A 19548-nucleotide genomic window follows, 5' to 3' on the forward strand; every position below is an offset into this window, starting at 1 on the left:
CTCTCTGTAAAAAATCAACAAAAGCATATTTAAAAAAAAAGAAAAGAAAGGTAGACGCGAACATAACTTCGATTTTTCAGCACAACGTGCCCTTTAGAAATCGGACAAGTACAACGTCTGCTCCTCGTGCTGAAGTACCCGCATGGGGGTGACATGTTCCAAGGTCAGACCGAAGCCAAATACCAGGTTGTAAGTCAACATCTGGCTGAGAAGCCTGGTTACTCAGCAGTTGAAAATGTATATCTTTTCCTGAGAAAACTTGTTTCTCAGCAGGAAAAATAATTCACAGACTGTCCCTTCCCACGTGGAGGGGAGAGAGGGGTACGACTTTGCAGCCCGGGGCAGAGCAGTTCCGGGCCCTCTGAAATGGGCTTGGCCGAGGAGTGAGGTGTGATGGCGTCCCCGAATTGCTCCCCGAGGTGAGGGTCAGTGGGTGGCGCAGGTGTGCGGTTTCGGGCAGCCTTGCGGGGATGGCTGGGAGCAACCATTCCGGGGGTGCCACGGTCTGCCCACAGAGCCTTCTGGGGGAAAACTTCCGATGGGAAACAGCCACGGTGGCTCACAGGCACGTTGGGTCCCCAAAGAAGTGACATCGTGCAGCTGCATGCGGGCAGCTGTGGTGCTCGGGGAAGTGTCCGGGGACAGAAAGGCTGGAGGAGGGAGGCAGGGACGCGCCTGACGGATCCACGAGGCTGTCGCTGGTCAGCCTGGCCTTCCGTGGCAGCTGCCGTTTTCTTCCTGGTGCCCAGACCCCGGGCAAAGCCAGAGCCATGGCGCCGGACAGGACTGTGTCCGCTGTGGGCGGTCGTGATGGAGGGGCTTCCCGAGCCCGCAGGCAACCTCCCGAGTAATAAACCGAATCATCTACCAGCTATTGCACTGATGTAGAAACCGACGCCGGAAACTTCATCCCGTGTGCACGCATGCATGTGTGCGTGTGCATACAGAAATGTGTGCGTGCCGGTGTGTGCACGAATGTTCGTGCACATGGGTGTATGTGTGCGTTGTGTTGTGTGGGCGGTGGAAACCCAGTCTGGCACCGCAGTGTCGGGGCCCTGTCTGGAGGGTTCTTCCCTGCAGTCACTCCATGATGGAGACACGAAGTCACAGCCACCTGGGGGCGCTGGACTGGGGCCGTGTCCCCTGCTCACTGGGAGCAGGTGTCAGTCAGGTCCTGTGTGATACATGGAGGCTGCTGAGCTCCCCTAAGTCTCTGGAGGGAAATAAAACTCAGTTCCTGGGGACAGACTTTTTGTGGTCTCAGAGGGGAGCCTGCTTCTCTGAGAAATGGACCCGTGCCCTGTGCCCCTGTGCCAGGCCAGCGCCCCAACCTGTCCCGCCATGGCCAGAGGGGGACCACGGACCAGAGGGCCGGCACTGAGGGGGCACTGAGGGGGGCTCTGAGCGGGGCCAGAGGGGGGCACTGAGGGGGGGCACTGAGGGAGGAACTGAGGGGGGCTCTGAGGGGGGCACTGAAGGGGGCCAGAGGGGCGCACTGAGGGGGGCACTGAGGGGGACAGAGGGGCGCACTGAGGGGGGCACTGAGGGGGGGCACTGAGGGGGGCTCTGAGGGCAGGGCGGGCTTGCTGTGCGGGCTGGTGTGTGGGGCACTTAGGAGGGTCCCCCCAGTCCCCCCAGTCCCGCCCTTGAGACCAGGCCTGCACCCCATCTTCCAGGCCAAGAAGGGGAACTACGCCTTCCTGTGGGACGTGGCGGTGGTGGAGTACGCGGCCCTGACGGACGACGACTGCTCCGTGACCGTTGTGAGCAACAGCGTGAGCAGCAAGGGCTACGGCATCGCGCTGCAGCACGGCAGCCCCTACCGGGACCTCTTCTCCCAGAGGTAGGTGTGCGGGCGACCCCGCGTCTGCAGGGGCGAGCCCCAGACTTGTTCCTTCGCCACCTTCTCCTCCTCCTCACCCGCTGTGCACACTGCGTGCTCCTCACCCCCCGCCCCGCCTCCCTGCTCCTGCCCCCTCCTGCCTCCCCACACTGTTGTCTGTGTCCGCTGGTCATGAATATATGTACGCAAGTTCTTTGGTTTATCTCTTCCTGCCCCTCCACCTCCCATCCCTATGAGGTTTGTCAGTCTGCACCCCACTTCCATGTCTCTGGATCTGTTTTGTTCAATGGCTTATTTGCTCATTATATTCCACAAATAAGTGAGATCATATGATATTTGTCTTTTTCTGTTTGGCTTATTTCGCTTAGCATAATATTCTCCAGGTCCCTCCATGTCGTCTCAAAGGGTAAGAGATCCTTCTTTCTTACCGCTGCGTAGTACTCCATTGTGTATATGTGCCACAGCTTTTTTATCCATTTGTCTACTGATGAACACTTGGGCTGTTTCCAGATCTTAGCTATTGTAAATAGTGCTGCTATGAACATAGGGGTACATATATTCTTTCTGATTGATGTTTCAGGCTTCTTAGGATACATTCCTAGAAGTGGGATCACTGGGTCAAATGGAAGTTCAATTTTTTGAGGTAACACCATATTGTTTTCCATAGTGTCTGCACCAGTCTGCATTCCCACCAGCAGTATACTAGAGTCCCCTTTTCTCCACACCCTCGCCAGCACTTGCTGTTTGATGATTTGTTGATGGCGGCCATTCTGACAGGTGTGAGGTGACACCTCATACTTGCTTTAATTTGCATCTCTCTGATGATTGGTGATGTTGAGCATTTTTTCACATGTCGTTTGGGCATTTGTATGTCTGTTTTGGAGAGGTGTCTATTTAGGTCCTCTGCCCATTTTTAAATTAGATTTTGTCTTCCTTTTGTTGAGTTGTATGAATACTCTCTATATTTTAAATATTATTATTGGCATCACTTCCCCCTTCCCAATTTGGATGCCTTTTATTGTTTCTTCTTGTCTGATCACTGTGGCTAAGATTTTCAGTATTATATTGAATAAAAGTGGACATCCCTGCCTTGTTCCCGTTTAGTTTTTGTGCCTTGAGTATGATGTTGGCTGTATGTTTGTCATATATGGCCTTTAATAAGTTGAGGTATGATTCTTCTATTCCCATTTTGCTGAGTGTTTTTATCAGAAATGGATGCTGGATTCTGTCAAATGTTTTTTAGTGTCTAATTATATGATCATATGATTTAATCTTTCATTTTGTTTATGGGGTGTATCACATTTATTTATTTGCAAATATTGTACCATCCTTGCATCCCTAGGATAAATCCCACTTGGTTATGGTAAATAATTTTTTTTTTGTCATATTGCTGGTACAATTTGCTAATATTTTTTGAGGATTTTGGTATCTGTGTTCATCAGGGATATTGGTCAATAATTTTCTTTCTCTGTAGTGTCTTTATTTGGTTTTGGAGTTAGGATTATGCTGACCTCATAAAAAGAGCTTGGAGGTCTTCCTTCCTCTTGAATTGTGTGGAATGGCTTGAGGAGAGTGGGTACTAATTCTTCTTAGAATGTTCAGTAAAATTCCTCTGTGAAGTGGTCTGGACCAGGGCTTTTGTTTGCTGGGAGTGTTTGTTATTACATTTTCAATGTCCTTGGTTGTTATTGGTCTGTTCAGGTTTTCTGACTCTTGATGGTTGAGACTTGGAAGATTGTATGAGTCTAGGAATTTGTCCATTTTGCCAAGGTTATCCAATTTGTTGACATATAATCATTCATAGCATTTTCTTACAATCCTTCGTATTTCTGTGATGGCATCTGTTACTTCACCTCTTTTGTTTCTGAGTTTATTAATTTGTGTCCTCTCTGGTTCTTGGTGGGTCTGGCTGAAGGTTCATCAATCTTGTTTATCTTTTCAAAGAACCAGCTGTTGGTCTCATTGATCTTTTTTATTTTTATTTATTTTTAGTCTTTATGTCATTTATTTCTGCTCTGAGCTTTATTATATCCTCCCTTTTACTTACTCTGGGTTTTTGTTGTTCTTTTTCTAATTCTCTAAGTTGTAGGGTTAGATAGGTTATTCTAATTTTTTGTTTCTTGCTCCCTGAGGTAGGCCTGTAGTGCTATGAACGCCCCTCTCAGGACTACTTTCTCTGTGTCTCATAGGTTTTGGGTGGTTGTGTGTTCATTTTCATTCGTTTCCAGGAAGTTTGATTTCTTTCTTGTCCTCATTGCTAACCCATTCATTGTTTAATAATATGTTATGTAGCTTCCATGCATTTGAATGTTTTTGAGTGTTTTTATTATACTTTATTTCTAGTTTCATGTCATTGTGATCAGAGAAGATGCTTGATATGATTTCAATCTTCTTGAACCTGTAGAGACTCAGTTTGTGTCCTAACATGTGTCTATCTTTGAGAATGTCCCATGTGCACTTGAGAAGAATATATATTCTGTAGTTTGGGGGTAAAATTCTTTGTAAATATCGATTACATCCATCTGATCTAGTGTGTTGTTTAGGGTCTCTGTATCCTTGTTGATTTTTTTTCTCTAGAAGATTAATCCAGTGATGTCAGTGGGTTATTAAAGTCCCCTACTATGTTACATTCAGTCTCTCCCTTAAAGTTCTCCAGAGGTTTTTCGCCCTGGCCGGTTTTACTCAATGGTTAGAGCGATGAGTCATGGGTTTGATTCCAGTCAAGGGCACGTACCTTGGTTACGGTTCATCCCTGGCCCTAGTTGGGGTCATGTAGGAGGCAACCACTCAGTGTGTCCCTCTCACATTGATGTTTCTCTCTCCTTCTCTCTCCCTCCCTCCCACTCTATCTGAAGATAAATAGAAAAGTATCCTCAGGTGAGGATTAAAAAAATAAAAGAAGAAAAGAGAAAGTGCTCCAGAGGTTTGTAAACATATTTTGATGCTCCTATATTGGGTGCATATATGTTTACCAGGGTTATACCCTGTTGTTGGATAGATTCTTTTAATATTATGTAGTGGCCTTTTTTGTCTCTTGTTATGGCTGTCATTTTAAAGTCTATTTTATTGGATATGAGTATTGCTACCCCAGCATTTTTTTGGTTTCCATTTGCATGGAAAAACATTTTTTTCATCTTTTCACTTTCATCTTGTGTGAGTCTGTTGTTCTGAGTGGGTCTCTTGTAGAGAGCATATATATGGGTCATGTTTTCTAATCTTTTCAACTGCCCTGTGTCTTTTTTTTTTCTTTATTGATTTCAGAGGGAGAGGAAAAGAGAGGGAGAGAGAGATGGAACCGTCAATGAGAGAGAACATTGATTGGCCACCTCCTGCATACCCCCCAATTGGGATCGGGCCACAAGCTGGCCATGTGCCCTGACTGGGAATCAAACTGGTGACCTTTTGGTGCGTGGGTTGATGCTCAACCAGTGAGCCACACTGGCCAGGCTACCCTGCGTCTTTTGATTGGAGCATTTAGTCCATTTACATTTAAGGTTATTATTGATAGGTACTTATTAATTGCCATTATGCCTGTATTTCTCTATATATATTTCTTCTTGTTATTACAGCCATCCCTTAAATATTTTTTGCATTGTTGATTTGGTGGTAATAAACTTAAATTCCTTTAGCCTTCTTTTGTCTGGGAAGCTCTTTGTTTCACCTTCTTTTTGAATGATAGCCTTGCTGGACAGAGTAGTCTAGGCTTCAGGTTCTTGTTTTTCATGACCCTGAATATTTCATGTCATTCCCTCCTGTGTTTCTGTTGAGAAATCAGCTGATAGCCTATGGGGGCTTCTTTGTAGGTAACCCGTTGCCTTTCTCTTGCTACCTTTAAAATTCTCTCTGTATCTTTAATTTTTGGCACTTTAATTATGATGTGTCTTAGTGTGGGCCTCTTTGGATTCTTCTCACTTGGGAGTCTCTGTGCTTTCTGAACTTGTGTGCCTTTTTCCTTCACCAAGTTAGGAAAATTTTCTGCCACTATTTCTTCAAGCAGGTTTTCTAATCCTTGTTCACTGTCTTCTTCTGGATGTAGATGTTGTTACATTTCATGTTGTTACATTTCATGTTGTCTTGCAGCTCTGTTAAATGTCCTCCTGTTTTTTAATTGTTATTTTCTTTTTGGTTCTCTGATTGAATGATTGTTTTCTACACTGTCTTGTAATTCGCTGATCTGATCCTTGGCTTTCTCTAATCTGCTGGTTATTTCTTCCAATGTGTTCTTTATTTCTGCTGTGTCATTCTTGTTTTGATTGGTTGATATTCATTGTTTCTATATCCTTTCTCATGCTATTGAGCATCCTTATAATCATCACTCTGAACTCTATACCTGTTAGCCTGCTTATCTCCATTTCATTTAGCCCTTCTTCTGGAGAATTTTCTTGTTCTTTCATTTGGGGCTTGCTTCTTTGTTTCACTCTTTTGGCTGTCTGTCTGGGTTTGTTTCTATGTATTAGGTAGATCTGCTATGATTCCCAGTATGGTAGGGTGATCTTTGTCATAGGTGAGCTGTGGGACCTAGTGGTGCAGGCTCCTGATCATCAGACCTGGATGCACTAATTATGTCCCTTGTGTGCTTTGTGTGGGCCCTCCTGTTGTGATGGAGTCTTGATTGCTATTGGCCCATTAATGTGTGGGCTCTACACTCTGGTGACTGAGACTAATGCTAAACCCCCAACACAGCAAGTGGCCTGCTGTGCAGCTGCTTATCATGTGAAGTGAAATTCACCTCATCAGGGTTTGGAGCCTGTTAAAATCTCCCTGTGATATCAATGATCCAGAGTTTGTGGCTCCCTCTGCTGAGGCTGGATGTGTGTGGACTAGACCAAGCTGAACACTGAGGTCCGGTTTCACTCTCCCAGGGCAGAGTCCAGTCATAGGCCAGGCAAAGACTCAAAGCACCCAGAGATCCATCTCTGCCAGCAGGCCGGTCGTTAATCTCAGTCACTCATGAGCCCCAGGTGGTAGTCCTCCGCTAGATGAAAACTCCACCCAGGGGGAGGGCTGAGAGAAATTCCAACTGCTCCCACCCAGGGCAAGGCTGCTTTGATGGGACACTCTGCCTGGGAAGGATGGCTTCTGCAGCTTGGGCAAATGACTCCGCACGGGGACCCTGGCGTCTGTCTTCCAAGCTCACTCCCCAGAGCCCCAAATCCGACTTTCCTCATGCAGCTCTAGTCCACTCAGCTCTCCCTCTGCCAGAGCCCAAGATGAGTGGTTGCAGTGGCCCTTCCGGAGTGTGTCTGTGTTCCCAGCTGTCTCTCCCCGTTGGACAGAAACCTCTGTGTTATGTGGACACCTTTCCGGGTTCCACCTGCCGCTGAAATAGCCCTTCAGAACTTCAGCTGCTGTCCGTGGGGGTCCAGCCAGTCCTCTTGCGCCTGCGCAGTTCCTACCAGACTCATGGGGGCTCCTCTTCGTGTCCTTTGTTATAAGGGTTCTCTTCGGCTGGTCTTCATTTGGTTATTCTGGCCGATTTTTCTATATTTTAGTTGTAATTCCTGTTTGGTCCTGGGAGGAGGTCAGTGAAGCTTCCATTTAATCCACCACCATTTTTCATAATAGTCAACAATTACTTCTTAAAATAAATGCAAAGTAGGAAGAGTCACTGTGGAGACTTGATAAAGAGCAGGGTCAGAGAAGCAGGCTCCACGGTCCTCTGTACGTAGACTAGGGGCAGAGGCTACCTGCTGGGGTGGAGAGAGGCCCGGCCCTCGTCATGTGCCTCTTCCCCATCCTCCCCAGATCAGCTTCCTGGAAATCATTACTAGGAAATGGTAGGTGTGTGGGGAAGTGGGCGGGAGGGCTGTGCGAATGCAGGGTGTCTAGTCTGCATTGGCCTGTACTTACTTCCCACGGATTTACTGGTTCGAGTCCGTACCTTGACCTTGATCTTCTCTGTTCCCTGAGGTGTGATGACGTTTCTAAAGGCTCTGTGGGGACACCTGGTCCGCCTCCTTGAGTAAAACAGTCTGTCATCATCCCCCCGTTTTCTGCCCAAGGAGCTCACTTTAGTCCTTGACCAGGTGACCTGGCCTTACCAGAGAGGGTGCAAGTGGGGAGCTGGGGGAGCTCAGGGCCTTTTCCCCGCAACCAGCCTGCTAGCAGGAGCTCTTGTCCGCAGGGACATCTAAACCTTAAGCCCACAACTCACACCTGTGTGTGAGGTGACATCCTGGCGGGGGCGGGGGCAGGACTACAGAGCCCAGAGGGCATCATAGGGACTGGTTGTGCCCTGGCTCACTCCGCGCCAGAGGGAAAGGCCCCCGTGGGGGACAGGTGTGGGGTGAGCCCAGCTGCCTGACTGATGAGCTCTTCCAGCCCTGAGGGTCCTCCGGGTGAGGCAGCATCATCAGTGTCCCTCAGCGCAGCATCCGAAGCTCACGGAGGAGACCGGACACCTGGGCTCACCCAGCCAGCACCGGCAGAGCTGGGAGGAGATGCGGGCCCCGAGCCCCCCAAGCTGAGCCCACGTTACTGTTGGAGCTCCGAGCGCTTCCACCTTCCCTCCCCTGCCTCCTAGATGTTGGCTGGGAGCCTCTCATCATGAGCAGCTGAGCCCTGAGAGTCCCATCTGGGGAAGGCTGACGGGGGTCCCGTGACTCATCTATTCAGAGGCTGTTTGCAGAACTGGAGAAAGGGGTAGAAGCTATTAAGTTAAATGAGGCTTTGGGTTTTCTCTAGGTTTTAATTAAGTATACATTCTGCGCCTCCCTGTGTTCCCTGGAGCAGACGAGATGGCAAGAGAGAGGAGGAGTCACGATGTATCGGTTGCTCAGATAAAGGCAAGAAGAGTGGCTTCTCTCGATGTGCGACGCACTGGTGTTCTTGAGGGTTACGCAGGCGGCTTTGTGATCCGGGAGGTCCAGGGTGTTCCACGGACCATCGGCCTGTGAGCACCCCTCTGGAGCAGGGGCAGGGAGCTTGTGGCCAAAGCAGCAGTGCCCGGTAGCTGACGTGCCCCAAGGCAGAGCTCACTGAGGCACAGGGTCCCCAGCGAGGAAGCTAAGGGTCCCTGCACTCACCCGCTCAGAGGTCTCCTGAAAGCCCCCTGAAGTAGACCCCCATGCACTGGGCGGGGAGAGCTTGGTTCTCAGCGGAACTGTTCAGCAGAGTGGGGGTCTCACAGGCGGTCAGAGGGGTATTTTCAACCCAGAGGCGGTGAAGGGGGAGAGGGTGGTTGCTCACCCACAGTAACAGCCTTGCTGATTGCAGAAGGAATTTAAGGTCCTTGGTGTGGCCCCAGAGGGCAATGGACCGGGACAGGGTGGGGTGGGGGTCCCAGAGAAGCAGGCCTGCCTGGAACAGGCTGCACGCTACCTCTCCCCTTGCTCGCGAGGCTGTTCCAAGTTTCTCCCAATGGAGACCCTGTGGCTGATCACAAACAAAACTGGCCAGTCCGGCTTCCCTGTTATTCTGGCGAGAAGTGACCTATTGCTCTTTGCTTTCACCCGAAGGCCATGTGCTCTGCCTGGAGGTGCATGTCCCCAGAGAGCTGTGCCATCTGTCTCCACATCGCAGCCCCATCTGGGCGGGAAGCATCGCCCTGCCTGGCCCGGGAGATGGTGTCTACTCGGGGGACACTCTGACCTCAGGTTGCCACTGGCTGCTGTCAGTGGCTCCTTAAGAGGCCCTGTTGCGGGGTGCATACCGAGCTGCGCGCTGTCCCCGGCTGGGGCAGGAGGACCAAGGGTGCAGGTGCAGAAAGCGGCACCACACGGCACTCACAGAACACGGGTCTCGTGTAAATGCAGGTGTCTTTCCTGGGACCACTTCTTTCCCTTCGTCCTGGGAACGGAGCCGTTCCCCTGGACCCGGCCATGCCCCGTGCTCTGGCCAAGGAAGGTCCATAGGCTTCAGCCTGTGTGTGCGGCGGGGCTGGAGAGCGTGAGCCGTGTAGGGACCGTGGCCTGCAGAGCGGGCATCAGCGAGGGCTCAGCAGCTTCATGCCCGTTTGTAGAGGGCCCATCGCCGCGGTTCTCACCTGCCCGATGCCGACCCTTTCACACAGGTCCAGCCCTAAAATTGTCCTCATTGCTACTTCATGACTGTGATTTTGCTACTGTTATGTTTTAGGCGACCCCTGTGAAAGGGTCGTCTCACCCCCAAAGGGGTGGTGACCCCCAGGTTGAGAACCGCTGATACCGCGTAGCAGAGTCCACTGCTACTGACGGAAGAGAGGCACCTGCAGTCATACCTGTCGGGGCGATAGGGAGACAGGACCGGCCACTCCGGCTCCCCCACCCGCAGCATGGATGATGGGGGGGTGCCTGCGCTCAGCCTCGTTCTGGGAGTCATTTTGTGCCTGTGACTTGTTTTATCTTTCCTCGCTTGCTTACATACTTACATTTTCTTCCTGATTTGTTTGCTTTGTAGTTTAGCCTATGTTTTCCTATAAATTGCCTTACATTCGTCCTGGAATAGTGTTGGGTGTAAAAAACACTTACGATTATAAGGAGCCGAAAGAAGACACATCAGCATAAGTGGGCGGCCCGCCCGGCGCTGCGACCCGTCAGGGCAGAGGGGGCCTGCCCGTCTCACCACCCCCCAGCCAGAGCCCCCCTCAGGGGCAGGCTGACTTCCCGGAGCCGCCTGCTGTTCTGGAAGGTTCGCGGCCTCTCGGGTCAGCTGGACTCAGCCTGAGGAGGAGCTTGGCCACTTTCCAACTGCAACTGTGGGCGGGTCATCTAGGGTCTGGGCCTCCGCCTTCAACAGTAAACCAACAGGGCAAGAAGCACTTCGAAGGTGCTGTGAGGGCGACACTGTGAACTGCTCAGCGCCCCTGCGTTCTCAGCAGAAGGCGGCCCCGTCAATGCTGGGCCGAGTGTGGCTGCCAGACCGCAGCTGTCCCTGGGGCTCTTACTGCTGACCAGGTCTCTGGCCTAGGGGATGGCATGTGCTCCCTCTTTTCCCTCCGTGACCGTAATTCTGGGAGGCAGGTGCATGTATCACGGTCTCAGACTTGCACGATGACAGAGCTGGCGTTAAGGGGAGCATGTCTGTGGCTGGGACGAAGTCAGAGTCTGGGTGGGAACCGATGTCCATCACACAGAACCGTGCAGTGAAGAGGATGCTCAGTGGTCGCCGTAGTGAGCCAGTAACCTCGGGCCCTCCCAAAGGCCCTGAGGTCCGCATCTCCAGCCCTGGGTTTCCGGAACTGCCCGGGGCCCAGCCTACTTGGGCCAGACTGCATTAATGGCTGGCTGGTGTGACCAGTGGACGCCAGCCTCCCTAACATGTCCTGAGCCCCGCGGGGTAGTGGGACACTGTGGCTGCCCCAGGAATCCTGCCATGTGCATGCCGGAGGTCTCTGGACTCAGCAGCACACTGAGCCCGACCCCACGCCAAACACACACATGTAAACCATGGGGTCATCTCAAGGACCAGGCCCCCCCACGCACGGCCACTTTCTAAGTCTCCAGTGCTGATCTGCACCCTGCACGTAATGGACACGATCTCACGGTCTCCCGATGGCCGTCTGAGTTCAGGTTTATTTTCAGCTCATGCGCGCATGCGTTTAGTGATGCCCCAGACACCCACTTGACGGCCAGGTTGTGCTGGCTGCCGTGCTTGGTTAGGGGAAAATGTGAACAGTGACGCACAGTCCCTGTCCCAAAGGATCTACTCACTTCGCGGGGATCCTGGGCTGGTTCTGCAAAGATAGGGGAGCTGAGGTTGACAGGGCACGACACTTGTCTGAGCACAGCCAGCGGAGGTCCGGTGCTCCCAAAGCCTACTTTCCACACTGAGGCAGGCTGTGCCCAGCCAGTGAGGGGCCACGCTACGCTGGGCCCATGGTGCTGACGGTAGGAAACCCACCTGGGCTGTGACCCCACCTGTCCACCAGTGACAGCCTGTGCACGGCCACTCAGCCTGTGCACGGCCGCTCAGCCTCAGCCTGTGGTCAGCTGTCCACATGCAATGCAGCTCCAGGGCGGAGACTGTTCGCCGGGGCAGCTGACAGTGGGTTTCTCTTGGCTGTGAAGCATCGCTGTGCTCACTCTGTGCACCCCAGAGGGGCCAGAGTGTTGTCAACTGAATCTATCATCACAGACTGGGCTTAGAGAGCCCCTCTAGATGGAAACACTTGAGTGAGGAGCCTGGTGCTCCCTGCTGCCACCAGCTCACTGTTCAGGCCCTGGCGACGGAGGGCGTTCACAAATACACCACAGAGGAAAACCACCACCCACCAGCTGTGTGGGGAACACAGGGCCTGGGGGTTGCCACACATGTGCACATGGGTGAAATCCAAGCTCCCGCCCCCCAACCAGAGCCCATGTTCTTGGTTCTGCCCACTTTTCTATCTTCATCTCACAACGTCCTCCTCCTCACACAGTGCCCCGCTCTTCAGTCTCACTGGCTACATTGTAGCTTCTCGGGCACAGCCCAGCTCTTCAGTCTCACCGGCTACATTGTAGGAACTGCCCAGCTCTTCAGTCTCACCAGCTACATTATAGCTTCTCAGACACAGCCCAGCTCTTCAGTCTCACCGGCTACATTGTAGCTTCTCGGGCACAGCCCAGCTCTTCAGTCTCACTGGCTACATTGTAGCTCCTCAGACACAGCCCAGCTCTTCAGTCTCACCGGCTACATTGTAGCTCCTCAGACACAGCCCAGCTCTTCAGTCTCACTGGCTATATTGTAGCTCCTCAGACACAGCCCAGCTCTTCAGTCTCACCGGCTACATTGTAGCTCCTCAGACACAGCCCAGCTCTTCAGTCTCACTGGCTACATTGTAGCTTCTCAGACACAGCCCAGCTCTTCAGTCTCACTGGCTACATTGTAGCTTCTCAGACACAGCCCAGCTCTTCAGTCTCACCGGCTACATTGTAGCTTCTCAGACACAGCCCAGCTCTTCAGTCTCACTGGCTACATTGTAGCTTCTCAGACACAGCCCAGCTCTTCAGTCTCACCGGCTACATTGTAGCTCCTCAGACACAGCCCAGCTCTTCAGTCTCACTGGCTACATTGTAGCTTCTCAGACACAGCCCAGCTCTTCAGTCTCACTGGCTACATTATAGCTTCTCAGACACAGCCCAGCTCTTCAGTCTCACTGGCTACATTATAGCTTCTCAGACACAGCCCAGCTCTTCAGTCTCACCGGCTACATTGTAGCTCCTCAGACACAGCCCAGCTCTTCAGTCTCACTGGCTACATTGTAGCTTCTCAGACACAGCCCAGCTCTTCAGTCTCACCGGCTACATTGTAGCTCCTCAGACACAGCCCAGCTCTTCAGTCTCACTGGCTACATTGTAGCTTCTCAGGCACAGCCCAGCTCTTCAGTCTCACTGGCTACATTGTAGCTTCTCGGGCACAGCCCAGCTCTTCAGTCTCACTGGCTACATTGTAGCTTCTCAGGCACAGCCCAGCTCTTCAGTCTCACTGGCTACATTGTAGCTTCTCAGACACAGCCCAGCTCTTCAGTCTCACTGGCTACATTGTAGCTCCTCAGACACAGCCCAGCTCTTCAGTCTCACCGGCTACATTGTAGCTCCTCAGACACAGCCCAGCTCTTCAGTCTCACTGGCTACATTGTAGCTTCTCAGACACAGCCCAGCTCTTCAGTCTCACTGGCTACATTATAGCTTCTCAGACACAGCCCAGCTCTTCAGTCTCACTGGCTACAGTGTAGCTTCTCTGGCACAGCCAAGCTCTTCAGTCTCACTGGCTACAGTGTAGCTTCTCTGGCACAGCCAAGCTCTTCAGTCTCACCGGCTACGTTGTAGGAACTGCCCAGTTCTTCAGTCTCACCGGCTACATTGTAGCTTCTCAGACACAGCCCCGTTTTTCAGTTTCACTGGCTACATTGTAGCTTCTCGGGCACAGCCCAGCTCTTCAGTCTCAACAGCTACATTGTAGCTTCTCAGGCACTGCCCAGCTCTTTAGTCTCACCGGCTACATTGTAGGAACTGCCCAGCTCTTCAGTCTCACTGGCTACATTGTAGGCACAGTCCCGCTCTTCAGTCTCACTGGCTACACTGTAGCTTCTCAGACATGGTGAGCATTTACTCAGACCAGGCTCTCAGACGTGGCTCTAGTCCCCAGAAGGTTCTTTTTTCTTTTCACTGACTACAGCCATAAAGGGACTTTGACAAAATAGTTCACCTCTCTGTGCCTCAATTTTGTTCTTTGTGAAAGTGGGAACATGGAAGTAACCATCGCAAAGCATTGACATGAGAATTAACACCATTTGTGAGGCACTCAAAGTACTTTTTGTAAAGATATATTTTTAACCCGGCTGGTGTGGTTCAGGAGACTCAGTGCTGTTTCACAGACTGAGAGGTCCCGGTTCACGGTTCGATTCCTGGTCAGGGCACATGCCTGGGTTGCAGGCTTGATCCTCAGTAGAGGGCATGCAGGAGGCAGCCGATTGATGTTTCTCTCTCATTTATGTTTCTCTCTCTCTCTCTCTCCCCCTCTAATTAAAACGAAATGTTTTTATTGATTTTTAGAGAGAGAGGAAGGGAGAAGGAGAGAGAGAGAAACATCCACTGGCTGCCTCCTGCATGCCCCTTACTGGGGATCAGACTTGCAACCCAGGCATGTGCCCTGACTGATGGGGAATTGAACCAACAACCTTTTGGTGCACAGGATGTTGCCCAACCCACTGAGCCACACAGCCAGGGCAGAATACTTCTTAACACGTCGGATGTGCTGGTTGGTTGGAGCTGTCTTACGAGGAATCACCCTTCAGGGCCCCACGCCCCTGTCACCTCCTGGTGTTTCTAGCATCTGCCTTCATCTCGTGTTGGTTTCAGCTTCTGCTCTGAGGGTGTCTGTGTGTGTGTGTGTGTGTGTGTGTGTGTGTCTGGACCGTCGCTCAGCCATGTTGACATCATACTTGGCACAATGAGTGAATGAATGAATGATGATTTGGCACATCCTGGTGGGAGAGACTTAGGACACAGTCATTGAGGTTTGAGAGAAATCATTTTGTTAGCGCTCACATCCTAAGTCCACGGTCTGAGTGCGTCTCACTGTTTCTGTATTTCCTGACTCCATCCTCAGAGCTGGCCCCAGGATCCCACGGGAAGGGTCCTTCTGTGCTTGGCTACTGGACTTCGTCCTTGGCAGTGGTGGGGGAGGCCTTCGAGGCTGTTGAGGAGGAGAGTGACAAACCCGAGGGGGATTTCGAAAGAGCACTCTGCTTGCAGAGGGGAGAGAGACCGGGAGGGAGACAGGGCAGGGCTGCGGAGGGTGCCGTGGTGGGCCGGACCCCGTGGCTCACGTGGATCGTGTCTTGCAGGATCCTGGAGCTGCAGGACGCCGGGGACCTGGACGTGCTGAAGCAGAAGTGGTGGCCGCACACGGGCCGCTGTGAACGCGCCACCCACGCCGGCGCCCAGGCCGACGGCAGGGCCCTCAAGCTGCACAGCTTCGCCGGAGTCTTCTGCGTCCTGGCCATCGGCCTCCTCCTGGCCTGCCTGGTGGCTGTCCTGGAGTGGTGGTGGAGCAGCAACCGGTGCCACCAGGAGACCCCCAAAGAGGTCCGTGCCAGGGTCCTGCGTCCCCTTCCGCCGCCTGGGGCTGGAGGGTCTCCTGGGCTACGTGGCGGGTGGCTTCCTTCCAGTCGGCATTTACCCGAGTCGCCTGTCTGGACACCGCAGTGTTTCGTGTTGGGGGATGGTGTCATCGTTTCATTTTCACTTTTAAGCCAGAGAACAAATGCCGAGGATGTTTTCTTGCTGGAACAAAGGGCCAAGGTACCAGCCGCAGCCACTGAGGCCCAACTCCACCTGTAGAGGGTGCAGCCCAGCAGCGCCGGAGGCCCCTCCCCCACCCCGCCCTGTGCCGGGCTGGCGGGACCCACTGCAGGGGACAGGAGACCACATTCCCGCCTGGTTCCCTCCGGGGTCTCACCAAGGGCCCGGGGCCGCTCTCCCAGCGCCCGAGGGGACCGGCCCTGCCCAGGGTTCCTTCCTCCTCTGGTCCCTCCTCATAGGACCCCACTCCGCCCACTTTCCGCCCGGCGCACCCTCCACAGGGGACCCTGCGGCTCTGTCCAGACCCGGGCTCTGGGCGCTGCCCGTCCTGGGCGTGCCAGCCTCCAGCTGATTCCACCCTTCACGCTGCCTTCTTCAGGCTCGTTTGTTAAAACATACGAAGCCTTCATTAAGGTCCCCCGGAGACGACACCCCGCCATCAGAGCCCGCACACAGGCGGCGCGGCAGGGCCCTCGGTCCCTCACAGGCGTCACTGCGGGTCACACACGCCCGGCTGCTCCCAGACGCAGCTCCACTTGCAGGTGTGGAGGCAGACAGGTGTGAATGCCAGCAAGCAGCAGTAAGTAACCGGCTCCAAACCCAAAGAGGCAGCCTGGCCGTGGCCGCCACCCCTGCCGCCGGGAGGCGCTGCCGCCCCGTGCACGGCCTGAGAGGGAGCCGGAGCCCTGGGGTGGGGGCACGGCGGAGTCTCCACCTGCTTCTCACACCTGGTCTGTGAGCACCAGTGTCAGTGGGAGCTGCCGCAGGACCAGCGAGGACCCGCCCACACTGTACCCACTCTCCGTTGCTTGTTTTTTAAACCGATGCCCATGGCCCGTTTTCTTTGTGCACATGCCCCTGGGTCGGGGAACAGGAGCGATACCCAGGCGGGCAAGCATCGCACCGTCACGGAGGTGCTGTCCTGGGACGGTGTGGGTGTCGTGGGGACCCAAGGGGCACAGACTCAGGCTCAGCCCTCCAGAAGGTTCCTGGTGAGCCGGGTTCAGGGAGAGGCTGTTCTTCCTCGGGTAGAAGTCCCTGTCTGCGTCCGTCGTGTGTCTTCACCTCCCCTAGTCGAGTGTTTAGGACTGGCTCAGCCCGGACAGCCCAGAATGAAGCGTCAGGGTGTGTGTGTGAGAGAGAGAGGGAGGGAGGGAGAGAGCCCGGGGGTACACGGAAGGCAGAGGGGAGCCGAGGAGACAGGAACACCTCCCTTCCCGCCGATGCCCAGGGTCCCAGGCACGGGAGGTGAGGAGCCAGACATGGGCCCTGCCCGCAGGTGTGGGGCCTCCTGCCCAGGCGCCGGCTGCTTCCAGACGGCGGGGGGTGGGACTGGGGGACGATGCCGCGGCGGGTTGGGGAGCAGCTGCCTTTCCTCCAGCCCCTTTGGGTGTTCCACAGCAGAAAACATTCTGTCTTTTCCCTGTTTTTATGGGTTTCTGCTCTTCAAATGACGTCACTCCCTCCTCTTCTTCCTCCTTTGATGCGTATGTAGGAGCACGAGTGCTGTTCTCAGGGGACCCCACACCCCCACAGCGGCAGGTGACCCAGAAAGGCCAGCCCGGTGCACCTGTCCTGCAGGGCGGGGCCGTCCTGAAGGGAGCAGAGTTAGTCAGTGCTGAGGGGCACCCGGCGGCCTGGGCACGGGGGGGCCATGGGGTGTGGGCACTGTGAGCGGAGCGTTCTGAGGCGCGGGGTTGTTGGAGCTGAGTGTTGAAGGGGTCGTACAGACCCTGGGGCTGGGACGAGGCTGGAAGTTGCCTGTCCGGCCGGTGGACAGCGTGGGGCTGACCAGAGCCTCAGGCCTGGTTCGAACCTTATCCCAGTGGGAGTGGGAACCAGGAACATGGCTCCAGGACAGGAGTCCAGATGCCTCTCTTTAAACCGTGCACGAGTCCCGAGGCTGCTCCATCCGGGCCTGTGTGGCGTTGCCGGTTGCGCGTGCTTTCTGCAGAGAACCCGCCCTCGGGGAGGGGCCGGCGCAGCCCCGGGGGCTTGGTGCGGGGCACTGGCCGCATCCGTCCGAGCCGAGAGCCGTCTCTGGGCGGAGTCCCGGGCATGTTTAACGGCTCGTGAGTGCAGACGCCCACTCGAGGAAGAGTCGTAAGGTGCGTTCACCCGTTAATATTCATGTGGGTCGCGCTCATATTTTCTCAGGAAGCAGGCGATTATGTCGTTACTGGCGCAGGTGAGCGGACCCCGCTCCGCACACGCGGTGAGAGCCGCTGCCAGATTTATGGGGGACGTGGAATCGTTGCTCTGAGAATAAAATATTCATGGAATGAGGATGAGAACAGCACCGCTGGGGGATGGCGTGAGGGCGGGGTGAGTCACCCTGGGCTGGAGCGGGAATCTCTGCTCCCGCTGCTGCTCCGCTGCAGACACGAGGGGCCCGTGGGCCCAGTGGTGCCAGCGGCTGCCCTGTCTGCGTGCCGCCCAGCCCTCCGGGGAAGACTCGATGCGGGGATGCTTCTCTGCCTCCTCTCCCGCTGCTTCTAACCCACCAGGAGAGTTTTCTCTCCGGCACTTTTGCGTCTTCCTTTACGCGCCTCCTGGTGCTGCCCTGGGCCTGGGATGGAAGGTTGCGGGGCCAGACGGCACCTGTCCATGGGTGTGCCTGGTGCACGGTGGCCGACGGGCTGCCCCCTCGCAGGACCTGCGGCGGGCGGGACGCATTGGAGGGACAGCCAGTCACGTGTTAGCACAGCTCCCGGGCCAGGAAAGTACGTGTCACCTTCTGGACACGCGAGTCTTCAGCGTCCGAGGGAGCCACCTGACCCCGGGAAGCGGGACTCGGAAGCGATACAGGCAGAGCTGGGTCACCCGTGAAGCACCTGCCACCGGGCCTCCCCTGGGGGTGTCCTGGAGCGGGGGTCCCGCTTGGCATTGGTCAGAGGCTTGGAGAATGAAGACTGACTGAGAATGGGACTCTGGCTCCTAGGGAGACATTTCCTCCTCCGGATCCCGTTTCTCTCTCGCGAACACGGGGTCCGGTCCGGTGACCAGTGGTTGGTGTCAGACCACTGAGCGTGAGGGGGAGGAGGGGCGTGTTTCTGAGCCCTTTGCCAGCCGTCCGGCACGCAGGCCGGAGTGCGCCACGGAGTGTGCGTCCCTGCAGCTCAGGCGTGGCTCCCTGTGACTCCTCCCGCCGTCCCCTCCGGCTCCCATCCCGCTCACCGCGAGCCTGCCTGTCCGGCCTCCTCCCGGCGGCATTCCCATCCCTCTGCCCGGCTCGGATCAGTGGGGTCTCTCCTTAAGGGATGACGGACGTGACTGAACTACTGAGCGCCTTCTCGGGGCCGGGGCCAGATGGACGCTGTCCCAGGCACTGAGCTCCTCTGGTCGCAGGAGCTCCGAGGTGTTTGTGGGACGAGGGGCCAGCCTGGGCTCCTGTGCGCGTCACCCTGCCCCGTCGGTCTCATCCTTGCAGCCAGAGCGCAGCGTCCCGTCCACCGAAGCCGGAGGGGAGGCACCCGGAGCTTCTCAGAGATACAAGCCTGGGACCGTCCCCCGGGTGCCAGGCGGTAGACCGGACAGCTGCAGTTTCTCGAGGCTCGACATGTGCGTGGACGTCCTGGCCAGGGCGCACACACCGTCCACACCAGCTTCCCCGGGGACACTGGGGACCGGCTGCCAGGTTGGGGAGCTGGGCAGGTGTGAACTGTGATCCTGACACCTCACCTGCTGCGGAGTGTGCACTGAGCCGTGTTCACCCCCAGCCTGGGTTCACCCCACATGCACCGGCTGTGGTCATCTGCTCCCTCTTCGCATTGCCCTCCCCTGCCCCCCTGCAGCTGGGCCTGCAGACCGCTCCCCTCCTCCTCCGAGAAACCGCCACTGCCCTCCGCAACCACCTCACTGACTTCGCATCCAGGTTCTCAGCTCTCCCCGCCATCCCCCCCAAGTCCCAGCCCAGCGGGGCGAGCCGGCCTTCAGAGGGACACCAGGAAGAGCACGCGGATGGTGCCTCTCCCAGCTGTTGGGCCCATCTACCCCGTGGGT

At 54.8% G+C, this 19548-nt stretch overlaps 1 protein-coding gene across 1 annotated transcript in view; it reads left to right on the forward strand.

Annotated features, from left to right (window-relative positions):
• The window catches only part of GRID1 (glutamate ionotropic receptor delta type subunit 1), a 635026-nt gene that overhangs the window by 608622 nt on the left and 6856 nt on the right, over positions 1-19548 (forward strand). Inside the window, exons 14-15 of the mRNA XM_036265264.1 lie at positions 1677-1843; positions 15090-15330. Of these exons, the coding sequence (XP_036121157.1) occupies positions 1677-1843; positions 15090-15330 (408 nt within the window). The remainder of the gene's footprint in view (positions 1-1676; positions 1844-15089; positions 15331-19548) is intronic.

Source organism: Molossus molossus, unplaced genomic scaffold (assembly GCF_014108415.1).
Source record: "Molossus molossus isolate mMolMol1 unplaced genomic scaffold, mMolMol1.p scaffold_m16_p_17, whole genome shotgun sequence".
Lineage (NCBI taxonomy): Eukaryota > Metazoa > Chordata > Mammalia > Chiroptera > Molossidae > Molossus > Molossus molossus.